This window comes from Molossus molossus, unplaced genomic scaffold, assembly GCF_014108415.1.
Source record: "Molossus molossus isolate mMolMol1 unplaced genomic scaffold, mMolMol1.p scaffold_m16_p_4, whole genome shotgun sequence".
NCBI lineage: Eukaryota > Metazoa > Chordata > Mammalia > Chiroptera > Molossidae > Molossus > Molossus molossus.
In genome coordinates, this window is record NW_023425377.1 from 1,400,777 (window position 1) to 1,424,185 (window position 23,409).

The 23,409-nt window shown below is 64.0% G+C and overlaps 1 protein-coding gene across 1 annotated transcript in view; it reads right to left on the reverse strand.

Moving 5' to 3' along the window:
* Positions 1-22,751, reverse strand: part of IQCE (IQ motif containing E) — a 36,231-nt gene extending 13,480 nt beyond the window's left edge. The window contains exons 1-13 of the mRNA XM_036242099.1: positions 22,716-22,751; positions 20,447-20,494; positions 19,172-19,217; positions 16,385-16,513; positions 15,804-15,938; positions 14,986-15,056; positions 10,194-10,307; positions 10,055-10,105; positions 6,004-6,074; positions 3,967-4,039; positions 3,687-3,736; positions 2,051-2,214; positions 665-720 (exon numbers count right to left, since the gene is read on the reverse strand). Coding sequence (XP_036097992.1) covers positions 665-720; positions 2,051-2,214; positions 3,687-3,736; positions 3,967-4,039; positions 6,004-6,074; positions 10,055-10,105; positions 10,194-10,307; positions 14,986-15,056; positions 15,804-15,938; positions 16,385-16,513; positions 19,172-19,217; positions 20,447-20,494; positions 22,716-22,751 — 1,044 coding nt within the window. The remainder of the gene's footprint in view (positions 1-664; positions 721-2,050; positions 2,215-3,686; positions 3,737-3,966; positions 4,040-6,003; positions 6,075-10,054; positions 10,106-10,193; positions 10,308-14,985; positions 15,057-15,803; positions 15,939-16,384; positions 16,514-19,171; positions 19,218-20,446; positions 20,495-22,715) is intronic.
* Positions 22,752-23,409: the final 658 nt, after the last annotated feature.

A 23,409-nucleotide genomic window follows, 5' to 3' on the forward strand; every position in this document is an offset into this window, starting at 1 on the left:
GGAGAGAGAGAGAGAAACATCGATGAGACAGAACACTGACTGGCCGCCTCCTGCACACCCCTCACTGGGGATCAGGCTCACAACCTGGGCATGTGCCCTGACTGGGAATCAAACGGGTGACCTCCTGGTGCAGGGTCTCAACCACTAAGCCACAGCAGCCGGGCTAAATATGTGAAATCATGTTTTCAAAACGGTTCCCCTCTAGGTTCACTCCGTCAGCCCAACCACGCGACAAGCGGACACACTGCAGTGTGCACACTCACAGGGCGGCACGAGGGCTTCGGGCGGGTGGGGGTCTTCTGTGGGAAGCCCTCGGGGAGCGCTGGGCGGGGAGGAGGCCCACATGTGCAGGTGAGGGGCTGGGACCCTCTGCACCCCAGCTGGCCCGGGGCGGCGCTCGGCCCCGACCCTCTGCAGAGTGTCACGCCACACTCAGGGCCGCCTCTCCCAGGCCAAGTCCCGGAGCAAAGCCCTGGCCCAGGCCGAGTCCCGGAGCAAAGCCCTGGCCCAGGCCGAGTCCCGGAGCAAAGCCCTGGCCCAGGCCGAGTCCCGGAGCAAAGCCCTCCCACAGGCCGAGTCCCGGAGCAAAGCCCTCGCCCGTCGGGCTTCCCCTCGAGCAGGGCAGGCCCTGAGCAGGAGGTGGGCGCGGCAGGCCCCTGCTCACCTTCTCCAGCTCCGCGATCCGCCGCAGCAGCCGGGGCCTGCTCCACTCCGCGTACCCTGAAGGGAGCAAGGGCTTGTGAAGACACTCCGTGCCACCCCGACGGGCCCCTTCCCGCCCGCCCTGCTTCAGAGCGGCGGCCTGCAGCTCCCTCCCGGGCTGGCACCCGAGGGCACTGGCAGACTCCCGTGCCCCAGAGGGCTTCCCCCAGGCCCACCTGGTCACAGGCCCAGGTCTCCTCAGGCCTCTGTGGGCCCTGCTTTCCTGAGTCTACTCTTGTCAGGCTTTGGCCCCACCTGCCCATCAACAGGCCTCTCCAAGGTCACGGGTTTCACGGTGCCAACCCCGCCACAAAGCCCCCTCCGCACCCTCCTGCCCCTCCCATCAGCTCCCCGCTGCCGGGCCCAACGCTGGCCCTTTCCCCTCTGCTCACGCCCAGGGTGCAGAGGGCGCACAGGGCTCCGATGCCGCCGGCCACCTGCTCCCTGCCAGCCACCAGCTCTAGTTCTGCCGGCTGTGGCCCTGAGCTCCCTGACACGCCCCCATCCCCCGGGTCCAGGGGCAGCCCCTCGGGCACAGCGCTTGAACTCCCGGCCCGCTATCCACGCCTGCTCAGCTCTGGGGCCGCAGGAAACAAGTCAGACACTTTCTTCTTCTTTTTTTTTTTATCCTCACCCAAGGACATTTTTCCATTCTTTGTTCAGGTAGAGTGGGAGGGATAGAGAGGAAGGGAGGGAGAGAGAAACATCGATGTGAAAGGGACACATCGAGTGGTCGCCACCGGCACAACCAACCAGGGCCGGGGACAAACTGCACCCGAGGTACATGCCCTTAGCGGGAACCGAACCCAGGTCTCTCTGGACCGCAGGCCGACGCTCTAACCACTGAGCAAAACTGGCCAGGGCCAAGTCAGACACTTTCCACGTCTGCTCTCCCGCTGCCTGAGTGGCCTTCAAGCCCCTGTGGTCAGTGCGGCTCCCTGACTCCCATCCTCATCACTGCCCCTTGGTCCCCAAACACACCATCCGGACACCCAGGGCCGGTGCTCACCAACGTCCTCTCGCCGGCCCTGCTGAAGGCTCTTCCCAGCGCCACCTGCCCCCTCCTGCCAGCTCCTACCCCCCTGACCTGCGGCCCACCTGCTGGCTGCCCTGCCTCCCTGCCACGACCTCACCTCAGCGAAGGACACCTGGGCCTTCTGTTACCGCCGTCTCCAGCACCAGGACAGCGCTGGGTGCACGGCGGGTGTGTGTCACAGTCCAGCCACCCTGAGCTGGAGTGGCCCAGGGGTGTGCACTGGCCGGCCTCGCGGGGGGGAGGGCGGGCTGTCGCTCTCAGAGACCCAGGACGGCCCCTCCCCGAGGGCCCCAGGGTGCTCCGGGAAGGTACCCTTCGTCCGGGAGACGGTGGGCGAGCTGCTCAGCACGCGGTCCAGGTCCTCCTTCAGGCTCTGGTTCTCCTCCGTGAGCTCCTGCACACTCCGCGACAAGCTCAGGAGGGTGCTGCTCAGCCGCTTCTGCCTCCTGAGCCCCGCCTTCCTCTCCGCTGGCGGCCTGGGGACCACAGAACCGCGCTCAGGCCCCGAACGGGTCCCGCAGGCCTCAGGGGGCGCGGGCGGGCGCCTCCGGAGTGCTGGTCACACGGGACCCGAACCGGACCCCAGGGAAGCCAGCTGCCACCCCAACGGGGTTCTGTTCTTGCAGTTGGTAAACCTAGTGGCCAGACACTGCACTGAGTTCCGGTGATGTCCCAGGTTTGTGGCCATTCTGCTCCCAAAGCCCGTGACGGGTGCTTGGGTCCTGCCTCCTGTCCCCGGGTCTAAAGCACAGTCCACCCGCATTGCTCAAAGGCTCTGGTTTGCGAGCCTGGCCCCTCGCCACGGTGCGCTGGTGACCCTGGCCAACGCACGCGGATGCACAGTCACCACGGGGACGGCAGAGGCGAACTCAGCTCCGGCCTCAGGCCTCACGTCACACAGGTCACTCCGTGGGCTACCTAGCACATGCTTTCCAGGGTCTGGGCTTTAGGTCAGCGAGTCCAGTGTTCCCCACAAAGGAGTCGCCTCAAGGGCGGGGCGTTCAACGCTCCTGAATCAGCACCGCCCACCTGGGAGGGCATCTTACACAGAAACACCTGGAAACACACCCCAAAGCAGCTGCGGACCATGCGAGCAGAGGCTCATGGGAACTCACCGGCCGCCCCCAGAGCACGCTCAGCGCTCTCACAGGAGGCACAGGTCGGCCACGAGGGACTGGATCTGGCAGCCCGTACGCTCTACAGAACAGTGTGCCCTGCTCTAAACCCGGGGGGCAGAGGGAGACCAGAGGCACAGGGTGGACCATGGGGGAGGAGAGGGGAGACCAGAGGCACAGGGTGGACGATGGGGGAGGGGAGGGGAGACCAGATGCACAGGGTGGACCATGGGGGAGGAGAGGGGAGGGGAGACCAGAGGCACAGGGTGGACCATGGGGGAGGAGAGGGGAGACCAGAGGCGCAGGGTGGACCATGGGGGAGGAGAGGGGAGACCAGAGGCACAGGGTGGACCATGGGGGAGGAGAGGGGAGACCAGAGGCACAGGGTGGACCATGGGGGAGGAGAGGGGAGACCAGAGGCACAGGGTGGACCATGGGGGAGGAGAGGGGAGACCAGAGGCACAGGGTGGACCATGGGGGAGGAGAGGGGAGACCAGAGGCACAGGGTGGACGCCCCATGAATGTCATGATCACTACAGAGGCCCAGGGGGAGGCATGCGTCTGAGGGTCACTGCCCCGTCTGCGGGCTGCCTGTACTGCCTGGGAGGGACGCAGGACTCTGTGGCCAGAAGACCCGGAGTCTCCCGTACCCGTGGCCTCGGGGAATCAGATCCTGCTACTCTGAGCTGGGGCTGGGGTGCTGGGACAGTGTGGGCACAGGCAGATGGCGCCCCGAGACCGAGGCAATGGGAACACCGCAGACCACTGAGGCGGCGGGGCGGGGCGAGGCGGGGCGGGGCGGGGCACAGCCCTGAGGAGAACAGAGTTCGTACTTCTTTCCAGAAGTTTCTGAGCTCGCCAGCAGCGCCTGGAGACGATGGATCTGTGGGGACCAGATGAAAGGCCATGAAGTCCCAGTGAGCTCCGGGCCGGCCCCTCCCCCCAGACCGTCTTTCTCTCAGGTGCCGATTTCTGCCCCGTGGCGAGAGGGCAGCACAGGGCCGAGACTCGGCTCACGTTGACCAGGACGCAGGGTTCCCGGGCCACCAGCAGCCACCCCTCCCCCCCTCGGACCCCATGCCGCTCTGGGCTGCTCTGGGGGGAGGCACCCACCTCCTCGTAGTAGGTCTCCATGACAACCCTCATCTCCTCCAAGCTCGTGGTCTTCAAGTCAGCCTGCAGCTTGCTGGGAACCCAAGGTCAGAGTTAGCAGGCGGGCTGCCCTCCCAGGACGGGGACGTGTCCCTGGGCCTCAGGGCAGGACGGGCGGGCAGGGAGGGCTGAGCGCCCCCGGCTGGCTGGTGGCCTCACACAGACCCTTTCCAGGCCCCCCAGAGAGCCGCTCAGGAGCACTGGGCCCCTCCAGGGAGACTGGCTCCTTCCCCGGGGGGGCGGCAGACGCCCTGAAACGTCTTGGCCAGAGAGGCTGGGGGGGGGGGCTCGGGGCAGGCGCAGGTGTGCAAGGGACAGACCACTGTGTTCTCCACGGGTCGTCGGGGTGACTCTGCTCGGCCGTGGGCAGACCCTGGACGAAGCTACGGCCAGAGATGAGTCAGCATTCAGGGCTCAGAAATGGGGACCCGCCCGCAGCTTCAGTGGACAGCAGGGGGCCGCGCGAAGGGGAGGGGGCGGCAGGGTGTGGAGCCGAGGTTCCCTCCGATCAGAGAGCAGCCGGGCAGGCTCCTCCGCACTCGCACAGGACAGACACGGGCGGCGTGGGGGGCCGGAGGGCGGCGGGAGCCCCGCACCGGGCCCTTGTGTCGAGACCAGTGTCCCTGCCGCAGGTCAGAGTGGGCCACAGGGAGCTCAGGGGAGAAAGCAGCGGGCACAGGCTAAGGACACTGTTCCTCACCGACCAGGGAGAGGTGGCTAATATCTCCTCTACTTTTGGCAGAGCGATGAAGCTGGGACCAGGACATGGAACAGAGGATGGGGGGTGAGCACTAAAACTGCCGTCCGAGAACACGGGCCAATGCTGAACTGAATAAAATGAGGTAAGACACCCGCCGAGCCCCGGCCTCAGGGGGCTACAGGGACACCACCGAGCCCCGGCCTCAGGGGCACAGGGACAGGGACACCGCCGAGCCCCGGCCTCAGGGGGTCAGGGACACCGCCGAGCCCCGGCCTCAGGGGCACAGGGACAGGGACACCGCCAAGCCCCGGCCTCAGGGGGACAGGGACAGGGACACCGCCGAGCCCCGGCCTCAGGGGCACAGAGACAGGGACACCGCCGAGCCCCGGCCTCAGGGGCACAGGGACAGGGACACCGCCGAGCCCCGGCCTCAGGGGGTCAGGGACAGGGACACCGCCGAGCCCCGGCCTCAGGGGGACAGGGACAGGGACACCGCCGAGCCGCGGCCTCAGGGGCACAGGGACAGGGACACCGCCGAGCCCCGGCCTCAGGGGCACAGGGACAGGGACACCGCCGAGCCCCGGCCTCAGGGGGACAGGGACAGGGACACCGCCGAGCCCCGGCCTCAGGGGCACAGGGACAGGGACACCGCCGAGCCCCGGCCTCAGGGGGTCAGGGACAGGGACACCGCCGAGCCCCGGCCTCAGGGGGTCAGGGACAGGGACACCGCCGAGCCCCGGCCTCAGGGGGTCAGGGACAGGGACACCGCCGAGCCCCAGCCTCAGGGGGACAGGGACACCCTCTGAGCCCCGGCCTCAGGGGGTCAGGGACAGGGACACCGCCGAGCCCCGGCCTCAGGGGGTCAGGGACAGGGACACCGCCGAGCCCCGGCCTCAGGGGGTCAGGGACAGGGACACCGCCGAGCCCCGGCCTCAGGGGCACAGGGACACCGCCGAGCCCCAGCCTCAGGGGGACAGGGACACCCTCCGAGCCCCGGCCTCAGGGGGTCAGGGACAGGGACACCCTCCGAGCCCCAGCCTCAGGGGCACAGGGACACCCTCCGAGCCCCAGCCTCAGGGGCACAGGGACACCCCCCGAGCCCGGCCTCAGGGGACAGGGACACCCCCCGAGCCCTGGCCTCAGGGGCACAAGGACACCGCCGAGCCCCGGCCTCAGGGCACAGGGACACCCCCCGAGCCCCGGCCTCAGGGGCACAGGGACACCCCCCGAGCCCCGGCCTCAGGGGCACAGGGACACCGCCGAGCCCCGGCCTTGGGCACAGGGACACTGCCCCGTACCTGATGGTGCTGTCCTTGTCCTTGCACTGCTGCTCCAGCCGCAGGACCCTCTGCTTCAGCCCGTTCACCACCTGCCACAGAGCCCACTCTTCAGGCCCACGGCCTCCAGGTCTGGGGTCGCAGCCTCCCCTCCTCTGGAGACTGACTGTCCCGCCCCAGAGGGGACCGGCAGCACCCGCACCCCCTCCGCCACAGCACTCTGGTCCTCAGTTACCCTCCATTTAACCGCTGGGCTCTGCTAGGCTGCGGGCACGGGGGAGGGGAAGGCAGCGGTCCCAGCCAGGCGGGGCGGAGGGGGCTGCGGCACACGCCCGGCTGCCACACTGAGCAGAGGGCAGGATGTCCCGGGAAGACACTGCCACCAGCGGCTGAGCAGGGCCGGACGGGGCGCCTGCACCTCCACGGCGGCCACTCACCCACCGCCCCCTTCCTGCTCCTCTCTGCTAAGCTCTCGCTTTGGGGGATGGCACCCTGCGTTCCTGAAAGAGCACCCCTTTCTTCCTTTCTGAACAGCCAGCCAAACAACTTTAACTGGGTTTAAAAGCAACTGTAAACTCTACTAGTAACACGTGAATCCGTTTTCTTGTAAAAGTCCGTTACAAGCGAAACTAGAGCCTCTGGCCTTACCTCTCTCAACCAGAATGTCACCCTCAACTGGACGTGTGCTCTGCAGTTAGACACGTGTTCACACTGGGCGCCCTGGGATCTGGGCACCTCGTGGCTCACATGAATTTCAGCTGCTGCCGCTGGTGCCTGGGTCCCGGCCACACCTACGTCACCTTCCCCGGCCGACACGCGCGGCCGGGGCGTCTCCCCCACCATGGCGGCGGGAGCCGGCCCGTGCGTGCAGGCGATGTCCAGCCGGCAGCCTCCTGCGGCGGCGTGGGCGACAGCGGGTGCCCTGACCGGCACGGCACAGGCCGTGCCCCAGAATCCCAGCTCCCAGTCCACTTCCATCAAACAGGCCTCTCTCAGGGCTCCGCACCCTCACCCCGATCACCCCCACCGTCCGGACACAGTGCCACCGTCCGTACTCTTTAAAACTCTCTGGAGAAGTGATGCAGGGGATCCCATCTGAAAGGCTTCTCCGCCGGAGGACCACAGACAGAGGCTTTGCGCTGGGGCCTTTGGGACGGTCCTGGAAGGGCCTGGTGGACAAGAGGTGCCGACGTCCCGGCCGCCCGGCGCCCGCCGTCCGACCCGTGCAGTGTCACCGAGTGCGCCGTGCCTCTGGCCCTGCCGGCACCGGTTCCGCCGTCGGTGTCTGTGGCTACTTCGCCATGTGAGGCAGTCCAGGACTTCACTGCTGGGGACCGAGGGGGACACTGGCCCAGTCTTCCGGTCATTCACTGCAAATTGGGCCAATCTCTCAACCTGTTTCCTGGTTTTAAAAAGGGGGATTGAGCCCTGGCTGATTTGGCTCAGCAGTTAGAGTGTTGGCCCACGGACCAGAGAGTCCCAGGTTCGGTTCCTGCTAAGGGCATGTACTTCGGTTGCAGTTTGTCCCCGGCCCTGGTTGGGGTTATGTGGGTGGTAACCACTCGATGTGTCTCTCCCACATCGATGTTTCTCTCTCTTTCTTCCTCCCTCTCTCCTTCCCGCTCTGTCTGAAGATAAATGAAAAAAATGTCCTTGGATGAGGATAAAAAAAAGGCTCCTGTTCGGAAGGGGGTTGAGGCTCCTGTTCGGAAGGGGGTTGAGGCTCCTGTTCGGAAGGGGGCTGAGGCTCCTGTTCGGAAGGGGGTTGAGGCTCCTGTTCGGAAGGGGGTTGAGGCTCCTGTTCGGAAGGGGGTTGAGGCTCCTGTTCGGAAAGGGGTTGAGTCTCCTGTTCGGAAATGGGTTGAGGCTCCTGTTCGGAAAGGGGTTGAGGCTCCTGTTCGGAAGGGGGTTGAGGCTCCTGTTCGGAAGGGGGTTGAGGCTCCTGTTCGGAAGGGGGTTGAGGCTCCTGTGCGAAGGGGGTTGAGGCTCCTGTTCGGAAGGGGGTTGAGGCTCCGTTCAGGAAGGGGTGTCGGAAGGGGGCTGAGGCTCCTGTTCGGAAGGGGGCTGAGGCTCCTGTTCGGAAGGGGCTGAGGCTCCTGTTCGGAAGGGGGCTGAGGCTCCTGTTCGAAGGGGGCTGAGGCTCCTGTTCGAAGGGGGCTGAGGCTCCTGTTCGGAAGGGGGCTGAGGCTCCTGTTCGGAAGGGGGCTGAGGCTCCTGTTCGGAAGGGGGCTGAGGCTCCTGTTCGGAAGGGGGCTGAGGCTCCTGTTCGGAAGGGGGTTGAGGCTCCTGTTCGGAAGGGGGTTGAGGCTCCTGTTCGGAGGGGGTTGAGGCTCCTGTTCGGAAGGGGGTTGAGGCTCCTGTTCGGAAGGGGGTTGAGGCTCCTGTTCGGAAAGGGGTTGAGGCTCCTGTTCGGAAGGGGGTTGAGGCTCCTGTTCGGAAAGGGGTTGAGGCTCCTGTTTGGAAGGGGGTTGAGGCTCCTGTTCGGAAGGGGGTTGAGGCTCCTGTTCGGAAGGGGGTTGAGGCTCCTGTTCGGAAGGGGGTTGAGGCTCCTGTTCGGAAGGGGGTTGAGGCTCCTGTTGGAAAGGGGTTGAGGCTCCTGTTTGGAAGGGGGTTGAGGCTCCTGTTCGGAAGGGGGATTGAGGCTCCTGTTCGGAAGGGGGTTGAGGCTCCTGTGCAGAAGGGGGTTGAGGCTCCTGTGCGGAAGGGGGTTGAGGCTCCTGTTCGGAAGGGGGTTGAGGCTCCTGTTCGGAAGGGGGCTGAGGCTCCTGTTCGGAAGGGGGTTGAAGCTCCTGTTTGGAAGCCGGTGAGACCCGCCGCCTGCATAGGTGCCACGGCTGAGTGGCGGCCACGTGGACACCGCGTCCAGGGAAGCCCCGCCTCCCTGGTGCGCCCACTGTGCTGGCGGAGGGGCGTCCCTGGCGGGCAGTGGCCCTGTGTCTCCCAACTTGGAGAGAACACCAGCGCGCGTCCGCGTCCTCCCCTCGCCACGCTGTCGTCGGAGGGTGTTCCGTACAAATTCCATGTTCTCAGTCACGTTGGCGCCGTTTCATCTCTGTCCAATCATCTCACAATCGCACCGTCCGGGTTTCCGGCAGCATCTCGGTGACGCAAGGACTTCCTGACGGCTCTGTCTGGGCGGCCCGCTCTGTCCGCTCACCGGCAGCCGGCACTGGGGCACCAGGCGGCCACACACCCGCTCCGGCCAGGCTGTGCCGGTAGGAGGGGATCCGAGGCAGGCTTGCCTCAGGGTGTGCTCTGCCCCCCTTTGCTCTGTCCTCAGTGTGGCTGGGTCAGCAGGGTGTGTCTGTTAAGGTGTCGTGGGAAGTCCCCTGCGACTGTGTTCTCCACAGACCCCCCTGTGGAAGCAGCTCCGCCCGCCCCCTCGAGGCCCTGCAGCCCTGGCTCTGGGGGCTGTTTTAGGGAGCGCTGGGCCTTCCCTGCACCTGCCCTGGAAGACAGGGGTCTCCCTGCAGCCCTGGCTCCGGGGGGCTGTTTTAGGGAGCGCTGAGCCTTCCCTGCACCTGCCCTGGAAGACAGGGGTCTCCCTGCAGCCCTGGCTCCGGGGGGCTGTTTTAGGGAGCGCTGAGTCTTCCCTGCACCTGCCCTGGAGAAAGGGGTCTCCCTGCAGCCCTGGCTCCGGGGGGCTGTTTTAGGGAGCGCTGGGCCTTCCCTGCACCTGCCCTGGAGAAAGGGGTCTCCCTGCAGCCCTGGCTCCGGGGGGCTGTTTTAGGGAGCGCTGGGCCTTCCCTGCACCTGCCCTGGAGAAAGGGGTCTCCCTGCAGCCCTGGCTCCGGGGGGCTGTTTTAGGGAGCGCTGGGCCTTCCCTGCACCTGCCCTGGAGAAAGGGGTCTCCCTGCAGCCCTGGCTCCGGGGGGCTGTTTTAGGGAGCGCTGGGCCTTCCCTGCACCTGCCCTGGAGAAAGGGGTCTCCCTGCAGCCCTGGCTCCGGGGGCTGTTTTAGGGAGCGCTGGGCCTTCCCTGCACCTGCCCTGGAAGACAGGGGTCTCCCTGCAGGCTGATTCCAAGACAAGGTTTCAGCGGTAGGCGACCTGTCCGCTGCAGCAGGTACTCACCCAGCCGGTGTCGGGCCTCTTCTCTCCCAGAGTCCAAACAGAATCCAGGCCCTGTGGAGAGAGCGAGACGGAAACATGTGGGCAGGCCCCTCCACCCCACACGCCTGCAGCCAGGGCACCTCCCCCCAGGACGGCTCACTCGGGACGGGTCCAGGAGCTGCTCTATCTGCCGGTCCTTCCTGCTGTTCTCCTCCTCCAGGCGCCGCAGCTTCGTCCTCAGCAGGTCCGCGTCGCTCTTCTGCACGTGCAAGGACTGGAGAGAGGGGCGCACCTCGTGCACACTGCGCACAGACAGCCGGCCCGAGCTCACGTTGCCGGGCTCCCCTCAGGGCACGGTGCGTGGGGGCTGGGATAAGTGTCAGCCAGGGCCAGGACCACCCACACAACCACGAACTCCCCACCCCCGCCGTGGGCACCGCCACGGGGAGGCGGCTCCGCCAGCCGAGCTGCCAGCAGCACTCCCGGACGATGCCAAGGTCGTGCGCTGTCTTCCATGTCCACGCGAGAAACCCCACTGTCACAGCAACCAAGGTACGTGCCCTTAGCGGGAACCGAACCCGGGTCTCTCTGGACCGCAGGCTGATGTTCTAACCACCGAGCCAAACCGGCCAGGGTGACATTTAGATTCTTATCCTCAACTAAGGCCCAGTGGGCCAGAGCGGCGGCCCCTACACGTTGGTCTGCGGTGCACACACCGACTGCGTGCTCAGTTTTCACAGGAGCGTGTTCGATTCCCACGAGAGTCCTGTATGCTGGACTTGCATCCTTCCTACTCTTTTGGACTCCCACAGCGCTTTTATGACACGAGACGGGAGGGCGCGTGGATGTGTTTCAACAGCCTCACTTGGAAAAGTCTTTTCCTAAAAGCGCGAGGTCCCCACGGCGCCCAGGCCTCTCCAGGGGATGCCCACCAGTCGGCTGGCGCTGCAGGGCCTGGCTCCAGCACCAGCCTGCTTCTGAGCCACCAGTTATCTAGGGAGCAGCCTGCTCCCCCCAGGCGTGGGTGGGCCCGGAGGAGGGACAGGTCTGACCAACCAGCCAGCGCACACCCGCGGAGGGGCCGGGCGGCTCAGCCCGATGACGAGCGAGCAAGCAAGGCGTGAGTCAGCGCGTGGTCGCCGGGAAGGGTCCTACAGCTAGTGGTGGGAATTCTGCTCTGGAAACACGGAGCCCTCCCGCTGTCCCGTTCCTCCCGCTCTGTCCAGCGTGGGGCGCTGTGGAGAGGCCGACGAGCGGGGCCTCCGACTCCAGGAACAGCGTGCAGAGATCCCTACAGGCCCCTCCTCTCCTGTGTGCCCTGGGTGGTGCTGGAGGAGCCACCTGGACGAGCCAATGGGACACACAAGACAAGCTCCTCTCTCTGACAGGCCAGGGGCAGCCGCACAAGGTAGAACACTTACAGACAAGAACTGCTCCCCCCAGCAAACACCACAGAAAACATGCGGTCCAGCCTCTGCCAGAGAAGGCAGAGTGGGGAGCCCAGCCCCCACCCTGTCAGACTGCAGCAGGTGGCTGCTGCGTCCCCCTGGGAGCAGGTGTGAGGGTGGCCAGAGGAGGCCTACCGGAAGGTCCGGACTCTCCACTGTGCAGAGGCAATGAGGCCACACACACACACACACACACACACACACACACACACAAAACAGAAGACTTAAATCTTAACATACCGACAACTACACTAAATGTAAATGGTCTAAACAGGTCAATGAGAAGACAGGGACTGGCAAAGTAGATGAAAAACATGACCCAACCATATGCTGACCACAAAAAACTCATTTTACACTAACGAGACAGGAAGGTCAAAGGTAAAAGGCTGAGAGAGGAGACGCCATCGAAACGATAATGTAAAGAAGTAGAATGGCCCTGGCCGTGTGGCGCAGCGGTGGGAGCATCGTCGGGGACACCAAACGGCTGCTGGTCCCATCCCTGGCTGGGCGCGTGGGGAAGGCCGCCTCGTTTCTGGTTCTCCATCTCTGTCTTTCACTCTCTCCCACCTCCCTTCTCTCTCAAATCAATAAGCACGTCCTGGGGTCAACAGAGAAAGCAGGTGGGATGCTCCATCAGGAGCAGATAAAACAGACTTCTGAGAACAGACAGCGTCATCCGTGAGGATACGGGCCCATCCACGAGTAGACAGCAAACCCAAATGTACACCAAACAACAGGCCTCCCCAAACTGCAGAACTGGGGGGCAGACAGAAAGGCTGAGACTTCAACACCCTTCCTTCAACGAGCAATGAACAGCCCGACAGGAAGTCCGCCGGGAGCAGTCCCTAATACCGTCACCAGCAGGGCAGACGGAGGCTCCCAGAACCCCCGTCTCTTCAGACGCCCACGAACACGGACAGGGACCACACCTGGCCTCGGCAAACCCCAGCAAACTCAGAGAGATGAAATTATACAGTGTGAGCTCTGTGGCCACCGTGGAATCAAACTAGAAATCAACAACAAAAATAACAGAAAACCTTTAAATTCTTAGAAACTAAACAACACAGCTCAGAGTCTCAAGGGAAGTAACACCCAGAAGTCACAACACTGGCACCTGTAGGACACAGCCATGCATGGGGAGGGGCCGCTGGCAGGTCTGGGAGCGGGACGGGCTCCGACCACACGGCTCCCCAACACCACCTCCCCGAGGTGCCGGATCACAGATGGAGGTCAGTGGCTGGCAGGGGTGAGGGCCGGTGCTGGGGGAGGGGCGACTCTCAGGCGGCTGGAAAGGTCCCTGGGGGGGCACTTCTGCGTCTGGACGGCAGCAGCGGCCACACGACTCTACCCGTGACAACATGAGGCCACTGCACGTGCACACGGCGCAGGGGGACCGGACAAGGGCACGGGGACCTCCGTTCTGTGCCCACACTCCCTGGGAGCCTCTGACGGTCTCGGAGGAGTCTTCTGTGTGCTCTGCCAGGCACTGTGCCGGGCACTCCGGGCTCCTCCCCAGCTCAGACAGCCCTCAGGACTGGTACCGTGACCCCATTTCCAGCAGGCGCCCGGGGCACGGCTTGCCGGAGAGAAACTACGGGGCGCGCCAGGGCCCGGAGCGAGCGGGTGGCTGGCAGTGTCCGGAGGGACCTGACCGTCCCCGCTCCGGGGTGGATGCTGAGGCTGCGTCACCCAGGAACCCGGGACGGGGTTTGAATGAAGTCGGTCTCATTCTACCTGGAGACCCATTTCCAGCCCCAAGAGGGTTCCGTCCAAGAGTGTCACTGTGATGATCATTCCATCTCCGAGCTCTCAGAGTTTATTTAGTGTAGCCTCCCAGCAAAACAAGGATTTGCCCTGATACAGTCGCCCGACACTTTCTAACACTGTCTGCGGACGGGGCGAGCTGGCGCATCAGGCGGCCCCTGCGGGGAGTGTCCTCTGCCCGCAGGGAAGGGCTATGACATGCACACCGGCCAGGGCCGGGCGCCCCGGGGGAGATGCTGCAGCTGCCTCACTATGCGCTGGGTGTGCTGGCCCCTGACTGAGCACGTCCCCCACGGCTGGACTGGGACGGCAGTTCCACAAACGACCCTGGTCCTTCCCCAGGGGCACGAGAACACGAACGGCCACGTAAGGCCAGTGTGCCAACAGCGTGGTGAAGAGGACCAGGTGGAGGTCAAGTTCAGTGCTATTCATGCTCCACGGGGCAGGAGGCAGCAAGGAGCAGTGACCCCGAGGGAAATGCCGGTCCTGCTACTGGCTAACCTTGGACAGAACTGCCCTCCCTGGGTCTCCAGGTCACCACCCCTGACCGTCGTAACCTAGGCCGCGAAGCCGCCGCAGAGATCAGCCGAGAGAGGGCAGTGCCGCATCTCATTCACACCGAAGAAACACACACACGGGAGGTACTGGCAGCAGACGCCAGGCGACGGCGGTGTGGTGCTGGTCTCGGGGCAGAGGGACCGAGGGTCGCCTCGCCCCCCGCGTTCGCAGTGCTGGTCTCGGGGCAGAGGGACGGAGGGTCGCCTCGCCCCCCGCGTTCGCAGTGCTGGTCTCGGGCAGAGGGACCGGGGGTCGCCCTCGCCCCCCGCGTTCGCAGTGCTGGTCTCGGGGCAGAGGGACCGGGGGTCGCCTCGCCCCCCGCGTTCGCAGTGCTGGTCTCGGGGCAGAGGGACCGGGGGTCGCCTCGCCCCCCGCGTTCGCAGTGCTGGTCTCGGGGCAGAGGGACCGGGGGTCGCCTCGCCCCCCGCGTTCGCAGTGCTGGTCTCGGGGCAGAGGGGCCGGGGGTAGCCTCGCCCCCCGCGTTCGCAGTGCTGGTCTCGGGGCAGAGGGACCGGGGGTCGCCTCGCCCCCCGCGTTCGCAGTGCTGGTCTCGGGGCAGAGGGACCGGGGGTCGCCTCGCCCCCCGCGTTCGCAGTGCTGGTCTCGGGGCAGAGGGACGGAGGGTCGCCTCGCCCCCCGCGTTCGCAGTGCTGGTCTCGGGGCAGAGGGACGGAGGGTCGCCTCGCCCCCCGCGTTCGCAGTGCTGGTCTCGGGGCAGAGGGACGGAGGGTCGCCTCGCCCCCCGCGTTCGCAGTGCTGGTCTCGGGGCAGAGGGACGGAGGGTCGCCTCGCCCCCCGCGTTCGCAGTGCTGGTCTCGGGGCAGAGGGACCGGGGGTCGCCTCGCCCCCCGCGTTCGCAGTGCTGGTCTCGGGGCAGAGGGACCGGGGGTCGCCTCGCCCCCCGCGTTCGCAGTGCTGGTCTCGGGGCAGAGGGACCGGGGGTCGCCTCGCCCCCCGCGTTCGCAGTGCTGGTCTCGGGGCAGAGGGACCGAGGGTCGCCTCGCCCCCCGCGTTCGCAGTGCGGCAGGTGCTGCCCTCTCGTCACCAGGGCCCCAGCCAGCATCCAGACTCGGCCTCTCCAGCTCACGGTCTCCCCCACAGTCTCCCCCACGGCCGCGCCCAGCACTGCCCACTTCCCCGCCCACCGCAGTGCAAAGCCAACAGGGGGCGGAGCAGCACTACCTTCTTCAAGTCCATGATCTCGTCATACATGTCTTCCTTCTCTCTGTAGACAGGCGTCGCCGGGACGTGACCTGGAGGAAGACACACAAGCCTCTTAAAAGATCTGAAGAGGAGAAAGAATGTTTGGCTACATCTGAAGAAAACCTGGAAGGTGACAAAACTACCCTGAAAAGAGAGCACGGGTACTTCAGTGTGTGTGGTCTGATGGTGACGCTGCCCCGAGGTGGGTGAGAAGGGCAGCGCATGGGGGAGGGGAGGGGGAGGGGTGTGAGCGGCCGGGCCAGTGAAGGGTGAGGACAGGGTCCACGGAGAAGTGATGTGTGTGTATTTTAAACAGCAAACAAAACAGAAAGACAACAAACAATGCTCATAGCAGACGACCCCATTCCGATGTCCAGACTGGAACGTGAGCTCTGGCCTCACTGACACTAACACACTGGGGCCCTGCGACATGCCGGTCGGTGAGCAGGTGATGGCCACGGTGCAGGAAGGTGCCGCCAGGGAAGGCCGAGGGGACAGTGGGGACAGACCAGACGGGAGGACAGAGCCGTGAAAACCCACCCACCCTCCCCGGGCCCTTTAGCACTGTCTGTGACTCATTCCTAGTGTCGTCGATGCAATCGATGTGCGTGAGACCCTCCGCTTGGGGAGGCAGGAACAAGGGAAGTCTGGGATGCTGTCGCTGTCCACCTTAGGAAGACCACTTCCCGGGGGGCGGAGTGGACTCCGGGGCTCTGTCCTCAGGGCGCTCACACAGGAGGCCCGACTCTCAGCCCTTCCTGTCCGCCCCGTCGCGCGCGTCGGCCTCGCGGGCTCACCGTTGCTGGCAGAACGCCTGAGGGCTGACCTCTTCACTCTCAGCGCCTCCGTCAGAGAGTCGGGGGTGCTGCCGGGGGGGTGGGTCCAGGCGTGCTCCCAGGCGAGGCCTGACTTCGGGGGCTGGGTCACACTTCCTGCTTGGAGCGTGCACGGTTTAATGGGACAGGCGCAAGCAAACACAGTGGCGGCCCTGCCTCTATCTTCCTGGCGTGAAGAAAGCGTGGCAGCCAGGGGACAGCGGCGCCGGTGGTGAGCTGCAGATGTTCAGCAGCTGGCTCTCAAAAAAGAGGAAAGCCCGACTTGTAGCCTCTGCCGTTCCCACGGCATGCGTGTTCCCACCACAGCCAAGTCCGAGCCACAGTGTGCTACTGACCGGCTCCCAAAACTCCCAGCAGCGTGGACAGGCCACGCGCACGCCGCGGAAACCACGCTGCCGCAGGGAAGCAAGGAGGCCCGGCGTCTCTTAGAGACTCATGAAAGCGCCCAGACGGGTCACATTAAAGCTCCATCTCCCAACACCGCCCACCATGTCTGCGGCCCTGCTCTCAGCCGGACGGGTCACTATTGGAGACCCATGTACCTGGCTTTGAACTTCCCGGCCACAGCTTCTGCGGGGTCAAGGACATTCTGTTTCCCAGACGCGTGCTCGCTGCTGGCCGCAGGGACCTCCAGGACGTCGCTGCCCTCGGCGTGCAGCGGTACGGCGACTCTGAAAGCCGGCAGACAGTTTTGGAGGAGACGTGCCCAGGCCCTCCGCCCACGTGCCCCAGGAAGACAAGAACGAGGTGACAAAGGGTTCACAGGGTCATAGCGACTCCCGCTGAAAACATTATGACAAAAACTAATATAGTGATGATACGCTTACACTTGTTTAAATTTTGTTATAAAGAATTAACAAAACGGAAAACTTATTTTAAAATGTAAATCTACCAATACTGCAATATTTAATTTTCCGTTCGATTTTTTCAGATACATACATGTTTTCACATCGTAGCAAATGCAATTCTGTATCCTTTATACTTAAAGATGTATTTTTTTTCATGTTGCTACTTAGTAATAATAGTTAGAACTTAATATGTAAAATGTCTAGAGAAAATAAAAGTAATTATACCTTTCCAGGGTATTTTTGAGTCTGTCACCAAAATGAGGGAAACATTTAAAAAATATTTTTTAGGCTGGGGTCTCATCTCTTTAGTTTAGTAAAACATGACAAATCTATGCAAAAACTGTTATTTATCAAACTTGCGTATATTAATTAAACAGCAAAGAAATTCCTATCTGTAGCAGGTCCTGAGGATCTGAGTGTAGTGCACTTAATTTCTAAATTTCCAAGCGTTTTCCACGGCTGTCAGGTCGAAGGGAATGCCCCGCTGACCAGGACGGGGACGCCTCTCGCTCACCGGCCCACGGGCCACGCCCCGGGATGTTCCGAAGGCCTTCCCACCCCCGCTGTCCAGCTCAGTGCTCACTTGTGAAAGCACATCAGTGACAGAAAAGCCCCAGTGACAGCTCCCTCTCCCTGCGCGTGGCTCACCGAGCAGCGCGAGCTCCTCGGAGGACGTGCGTGCGCGTGGGCAGAGCTGGCAGGGGGAGGGCGGGACCAGGACTGGGAAGCGCGGGTGGCTGAGAGGGAACGACGGACACCCCAGCAGGGACGCCACCGCCGCTGGCAGTGTGCCGAGCACCCACCCCAGCACGCGCGGGGCCACGAAGGCTCGCGGAGGTTACAGAGAAACGTTCAGAGTGAGTGAGCAGGACAGACACGGTCCCGCCCCGCAGCACGAAGCCCAGACAGAGCCCCTGCGGAACGAGGGGCATGAGAGACGCGATGGAGCGGAGGACGGGTGACACCTGGGAGGGTGAGGGCGGGCGTGTGGCCTCGGAACACTCGGGGAGGGGACACGGCATGTCACCGGGACCAACGCTGGTGTGGGGGACGAGGGACACGGGCATGGTGGGGAGCCACGCCCTGAGGTTTCCCATGCTTCCGGGGCTGTGGCCACTCCGATGACATGCGACACAGTCTGACGCTTCCAGAAATCGAGACAAAATAAGCTGGTGACTACTATTCTCAACACTTGAAATGCTTGACTTTCAGTAAGAACAACGAGAGGTGACCCGGTGTTTACCTGGGGACCCGGAGCCAGGAGGAGCTTGACCAGCCTCCGAAACGACGGGCCTGAGCACAAGCCCTGTGCTCCCCTCGTGCCCAGTCCCCGTGCTCCCCGTGCAGGGGAGGGTCAGAGCCCACCCTGGCCGGCTCCCTCCTAATGCTTGTGTTCGTCGGCGACAGGACACTTTCCAATTAGGATTTTCCTGGGCCAATGTGAAAGTTCCCTTGTGTCCCCTGGGCGTGTATGACGCCATACGTTTGAAATATATACGTGTGTAAACTACATATATGATAAAGTCGGGGAAGGCCCCGGGTTTTGGGGTAGCAAAAGGGAGCCAACCCAGGATTTAGAGTCTGTTACGGAGCATCCAACTCCCACCCGAACCCTGCGCACTACAGCGGTTAGGACAACAGACAGAGGTCGGCAGCCATCTGCACAGAAGGAGACCCCTATGGATGGGATCAGCACCCTTCCAAAGGGACCCCACAGAGCTGCCACATCCCTCCCGCTGCACGAGGACCAGCAAGGGGTCTGTGGCCCGGAGGGGGCCTCACTGCACCGGGCCTGCGGGCACCCCCCTCTCGGGCTTCCAGCTCCAGGCTGTGAGAAGCAGTCTGTTGTTCAGAAGCCTCCCGTCTATGGGACCACAGCCCAGACCGAGTCGGACCATCTCTGCCACGTCCTCCCTGACAGGCAGTGCCGGCCTGGCCACGGCCACGGGACGTGTCTGGAGAGCTGCCCTCCTCCTGAGGCTGCGGAGCAGAGCAATCCCGCCGGCAGAACAGGCCGGGGCGACCCCAAAGGGAAAACCCCACTCCCTCTCACCTAGCCTTGGGGCGTCCACACCTCAGTGCAGCGCCCAGACAAGCCGCTTTGCGTCTCACAGCACAAATCCTGAGGTTGAAAAAAGTCCTCTGGCCACATCCCCAAGAGCCAGGCTCTGTGAGCAAAGGAGAAACCGAAACCACAGGCCAAGCAGCATGGGGTCTGCGGGAGGCTCCGAGGCCGGTGAGAGCTCAGGGCCGGCTCGGCTGGTCCTCCCTCCGGGACCACCGGGTAGGTGGCGGCCCCAGGACTGTTTGCTCCCAAGATCCAAACACACGTGCGGACAGGCGGCCGCAGTGTCGTCTCAAAGATCCCCACTGAACCAAACATTCCGGGTCCCTCCGGGACACCAGGGGCGCGCAGCCGCTACAAACCACTTTCCGAGTGGAGGCAGAAAGGCAGGGGACGGGCAGCCTGGTCACACTTACTTGGTGATGGGGGTGGAGGCTTGTGGGAACTTTTCTTCTTTGTTTTCTGAAAGAAAGAAGCGAGGAACGCAGGTTAGGGTTCTCTAGCAGCCCCCCCGGCCCCGGCCCGGGCTCCGGCGTGTTCTGAGGAACTGGGGGTGTAAGGACAACGAAGGAGGAGACTGACCAGTGGGGACAGAGCTGGGTCTGAGCCAAGCAAGGACCATGCGGCCCAGGCGTGCTCCAGGGTGAACTGGGCTACAGAGCAGACAAGGAGGGTGCGGGACCTTAAATTCAGCTGAAGACACGTCACAGATGGTGAACCTGCCCCCCCCCCCACTGTCCTCAGGCCTGGAGCACAGGGGTGTGCTGTCCCCAAGGGCGGGCTCGGCGGGCTGACCCTGTGAACAGGGCAAGGGGCCAGGGCCTGCAGAGGAGGGGTCCTATCTGGAGAACTGTCCCCCCACAAGCAGGATGCCAAAGGCAGAGCTGTCCCACTGGGCTGCCCCATCTTGAGGTCACGTGGCCAGTGAGCGACACACCCTTCCACCTGTTCCCTCGTGGGCTTCCCACCAGGCAGGGACACCCCCTCACTTGGCTTCTAACAGAGACATGGGGTCTGGCCCAGGCAGGCTGGGTTTCACCCAGGACTTGGCCCATGTCCTCAGCGGGGCTGAGGGACAATTCTTAACCCTGCGGTGGCCCTCGCTTCAGACAACGGACCACAGAGCTGGAGGAGTGAGGTCTGCGGGTGCTGGGTGCCTTCACGTGGGTGGGCTGCAGTTGGGCTGGGGGTCTCCCGGCTGGGACTGCTCCCTCCCCTCCCTACCAGGGCGGCTGGCAGGCTTCCCTTCCCAGATGAAGCCCGAGGGCGAGAGGGGCCCAGGGTGCCTCTGGCCCCAGATCCGCCCAAGCTTCGGTCGGCCCCTCGGCCAGGCATCGCTGTGAGCCGCAGGGCGTCCTTCCCACAGCTGCTCTGAAGACGCACCTGAGCCCTGCTCCCTCACCTCACATGTCGGAATGGGGGGGGGGGGGGCAGGGCCAAAACCAGACGCAGGATAGAACTTGTCAACTGCCTCAAATGTACTCTGCCCAGGACTAAATTCTGGATAAAAGCTCTAAAATTATCATCTCCGTTACTCAGCTCCCACTGAGGACTTGCCACTTTTCAAATGCTGAGTGGCATCTGGAATCTGTACCCCAGGTCTCATCACAGCTGTGGCGGGAGCGTGCGGAAGGGAAGTCACCAGCCTCGGGACCCAGCGGCCTCCCGATCACACTCACCATCATACTCACCGTCTCAAAGTCGGAGTCAAAGGTAATCGCAGACAGACTGTCATCTCCCTGCAGGAAGAGACCAGACACTGAAACATCAAGGCACCTGCTTGGCTCCCAACAGTCACACTTGCAAAGTGGAAACAGCCCGTCCATGCTGCTGAGGCCTGGGACCCTGGAGGCCCGCAGCAGGCGGCTCGGGCGTCGGCAGGGACAGGTGGGGACACCACCAAGCTCCTCCTGCTGGGGCTGTCCGGTCTGCCCACCTAGCAGTGCATTTCCCGAGTCACAGGGGACTTTCTATCAAGAACCGGTTCCTGATCCACCTTGTTTAAATGTTCTCGTACTCATCCTCGAATCAAAGCGCCTGTGACGGGTGAGCGCCAAAGTCATGCAAAAACCACACTCGTGAACACCTGCGTCTGTGGCCAGTCAAGGTCCCTGCCTGGCCGGCCCAGTGCCCGCCCTGGCTGGGCGAGTGACATAGGTCTGTACTCCCTAATGCAGCACCTGAGTGGGGACAGCCGCCTCCGAGCCTTGGCAAAGGCTGGTCTGGGGCCTTAAACACAACCTTTGACCCACAAGTGGCTTCTGCTGACCCTAGGTGACCCCTAGGTAATTAGGCTAAAAGACTGACACCCTTTGACAGGGGTTGGCTCTTCAATCACTGGTGGTCACGCCCAGGCTCCATTTCACCCGGGCTCTGCACGTGGGGCCTGTCACGCCACGGCAAGGGGAGCACCCTGGCATGTGGTGAGCGTGCTGTGAAGTTCATGAGCACGCCAAGGCAGCCTGAGCCAAGGGGCATGGGGCACTGCACAGAGCCTGCCCTTCTGGGGTTCCTGTCAGGTGAAACACACCCCAGCTCAGCGGAGACGCCACAGTGAGCCTGGGCCAAGGGCTGAGTCTCCTAAGTGCCCTGAGAGCTGGGCACAGCCTCTTCCACAGGCTGAATTCTGCCTCTGTGCCCTCAGGGCCTGGCATGCACAGGGGACTTACCAAACGCACACGAAAGAGCCCGTCTCGTGGCAAACAATGAAAACGAAAGAGCAAAACCAGGGGAGTGGATCAATCACACAGAGGGATCCACGTTCTTGAAGACGCGTGGACACGGGAAAATGCTGACAACAGATTGGCAAAGCTCACAAGACCATATAAATCACCTAACTTTAAAAAAGGAATGGAAAAAAAGATGCACTGAAAAAAAAAATTGGGAGGAAATACACCAAACATGAACTGGTTGTCCATAGGTAGGCAGGTTACGGGTAATAAGTTCTCCACATGGTCTCCAATGGGCAGCAACGATTTTGCGTCATTACAACATAAGAAGTTGCTTTCCAAAGATGAAGGGGCAGTAACGGAGGCTGTGTAGACAGATGGGCAGGCCTTCCCGATGGGGCAGGACCCCGTGCCTTGAGTGGCAAGCAGGACACTTGCTGTTCGCAGGGACACAGCCCCCTCTGGGTGAGCTCAAAGTGCCGCTGAGCACTGCCCAAGGAAGCAAGGGCCCCTTTGCCTGGAACCCTCCGGGAGCTTCCCACTGGGCCCTGAATGAAATCCAACTCCTTGCACGGTCAGCGAGACTCTCCACGGTCAGGCCCCCTCCCCGCCCCTCCCACAGCAGACCCAGCGAGCTTTCTTTCAGGCTCTGCGGCTCCCCCCCGAAGATCTTTCCCAGGGCCGGTCCCTCTGCTCCAGAGCTCACGGGGCACCTGCAGCCTTCTCAGAGCACCTGTTCCCGACACCATCTAAAGCAGCCCTCCCATCCTGCTGGGCCACAGACCTGTTGCATGTCCCGCTTTCTGATGTGTCTCAGTTTATTGCCTTGCTCTCCCTGGCTGGCATGCGGCTCGCTCACACACACATCCAGCAGGTAGTCCTGGGCCAAAAGCACTGGGCAAAGGGGTGGCTGAGAGCCGCTTGTCCTGACCAGAGGGAGTGAAGTTGGGCGGCACTGCCTCCGGGAAGCCTTCTCAGATCTGTGCTGGGCAGGGCCCAGTCCCCTTGCCCGGCCCTAAGGCACTGGGTAGGCGGCACTTATACGAGGCCCGGTCGCAGGCGCGGAGGCGAGGGCGCTGCGTCCAGGAGGGCTTCCTGGAAGCGGCGGCCTGTGCCAGGGCGGGCGGGATCCAGAGGCGCTGGCTGGAGGCCGCACGCTTGCGGGGCTGGAGCCCGCCCTTGTGCGGTAACAATGATGGCAGCTGTCACTGGCGGCCGCCCGCCGTGCGCCCGGCCCGGCCCGGCAGACCCGGCGGCCGGAGCGGCCAGGAGCCCCGCCTACCGCGCTTACCGTCTCCGAAGCCGGGTCCCCGGTGCCCAGCGACATGGCGGCGGCGCTGCGGGCGCGGCTGTGCGGCTCCGGGGCTCCGCCGGCCGCCTGGCCGCCCGCTGCCTCCCGGCCCGTGCGCGCGCCCGCCGCGACCCCGCTGCCATGGCGACCGCGCGGCCCGCCGAGCCCCGGATGTGGCGCCCGGCGAGCCGGGCCGACCGTGCGCGTGCGCTGCCACCCCCGCGGACCGACCGGCCGCGTTCCCGGCGGTGCGGGCGGAGACCCCGGCGGCGCTGGGCGCGCGCGGCCGCCCCGCTCTCCGTGGCGCGCGGAGCCTGTGTGCTGGGCACCCGCCGGACGCCGCAGGCACAGGTCTGGCCTTTGTCCCCGGCCGTGGCGTTCAGGACAATCGCCTCCTTGGCCCGTCTTCGGCTCTGCGGTTCCGATCCAGCCACGGGCCGTGACATCATAATGGCCTGTCCTGCGCCCAGGGCCCGTTACGAAGATCTTTAGGAGCACGGGGCTCCGGGCCTCACCCCAGTTACTGCTGGGGAGTAGGACGTGCTCCTTCCCTTCCTACGGGTGTCCAAGGCACCCACCCGTCCCCCGGCCCGCCTTGTGTTTCCAGCCACCTGACACTTCCTACCCGCAAGGACATCCCCTGCCCGGGCTGGACGCTTTGTGGGGCGGGGGCTTTCTTGTTCGCTGCTGTGTG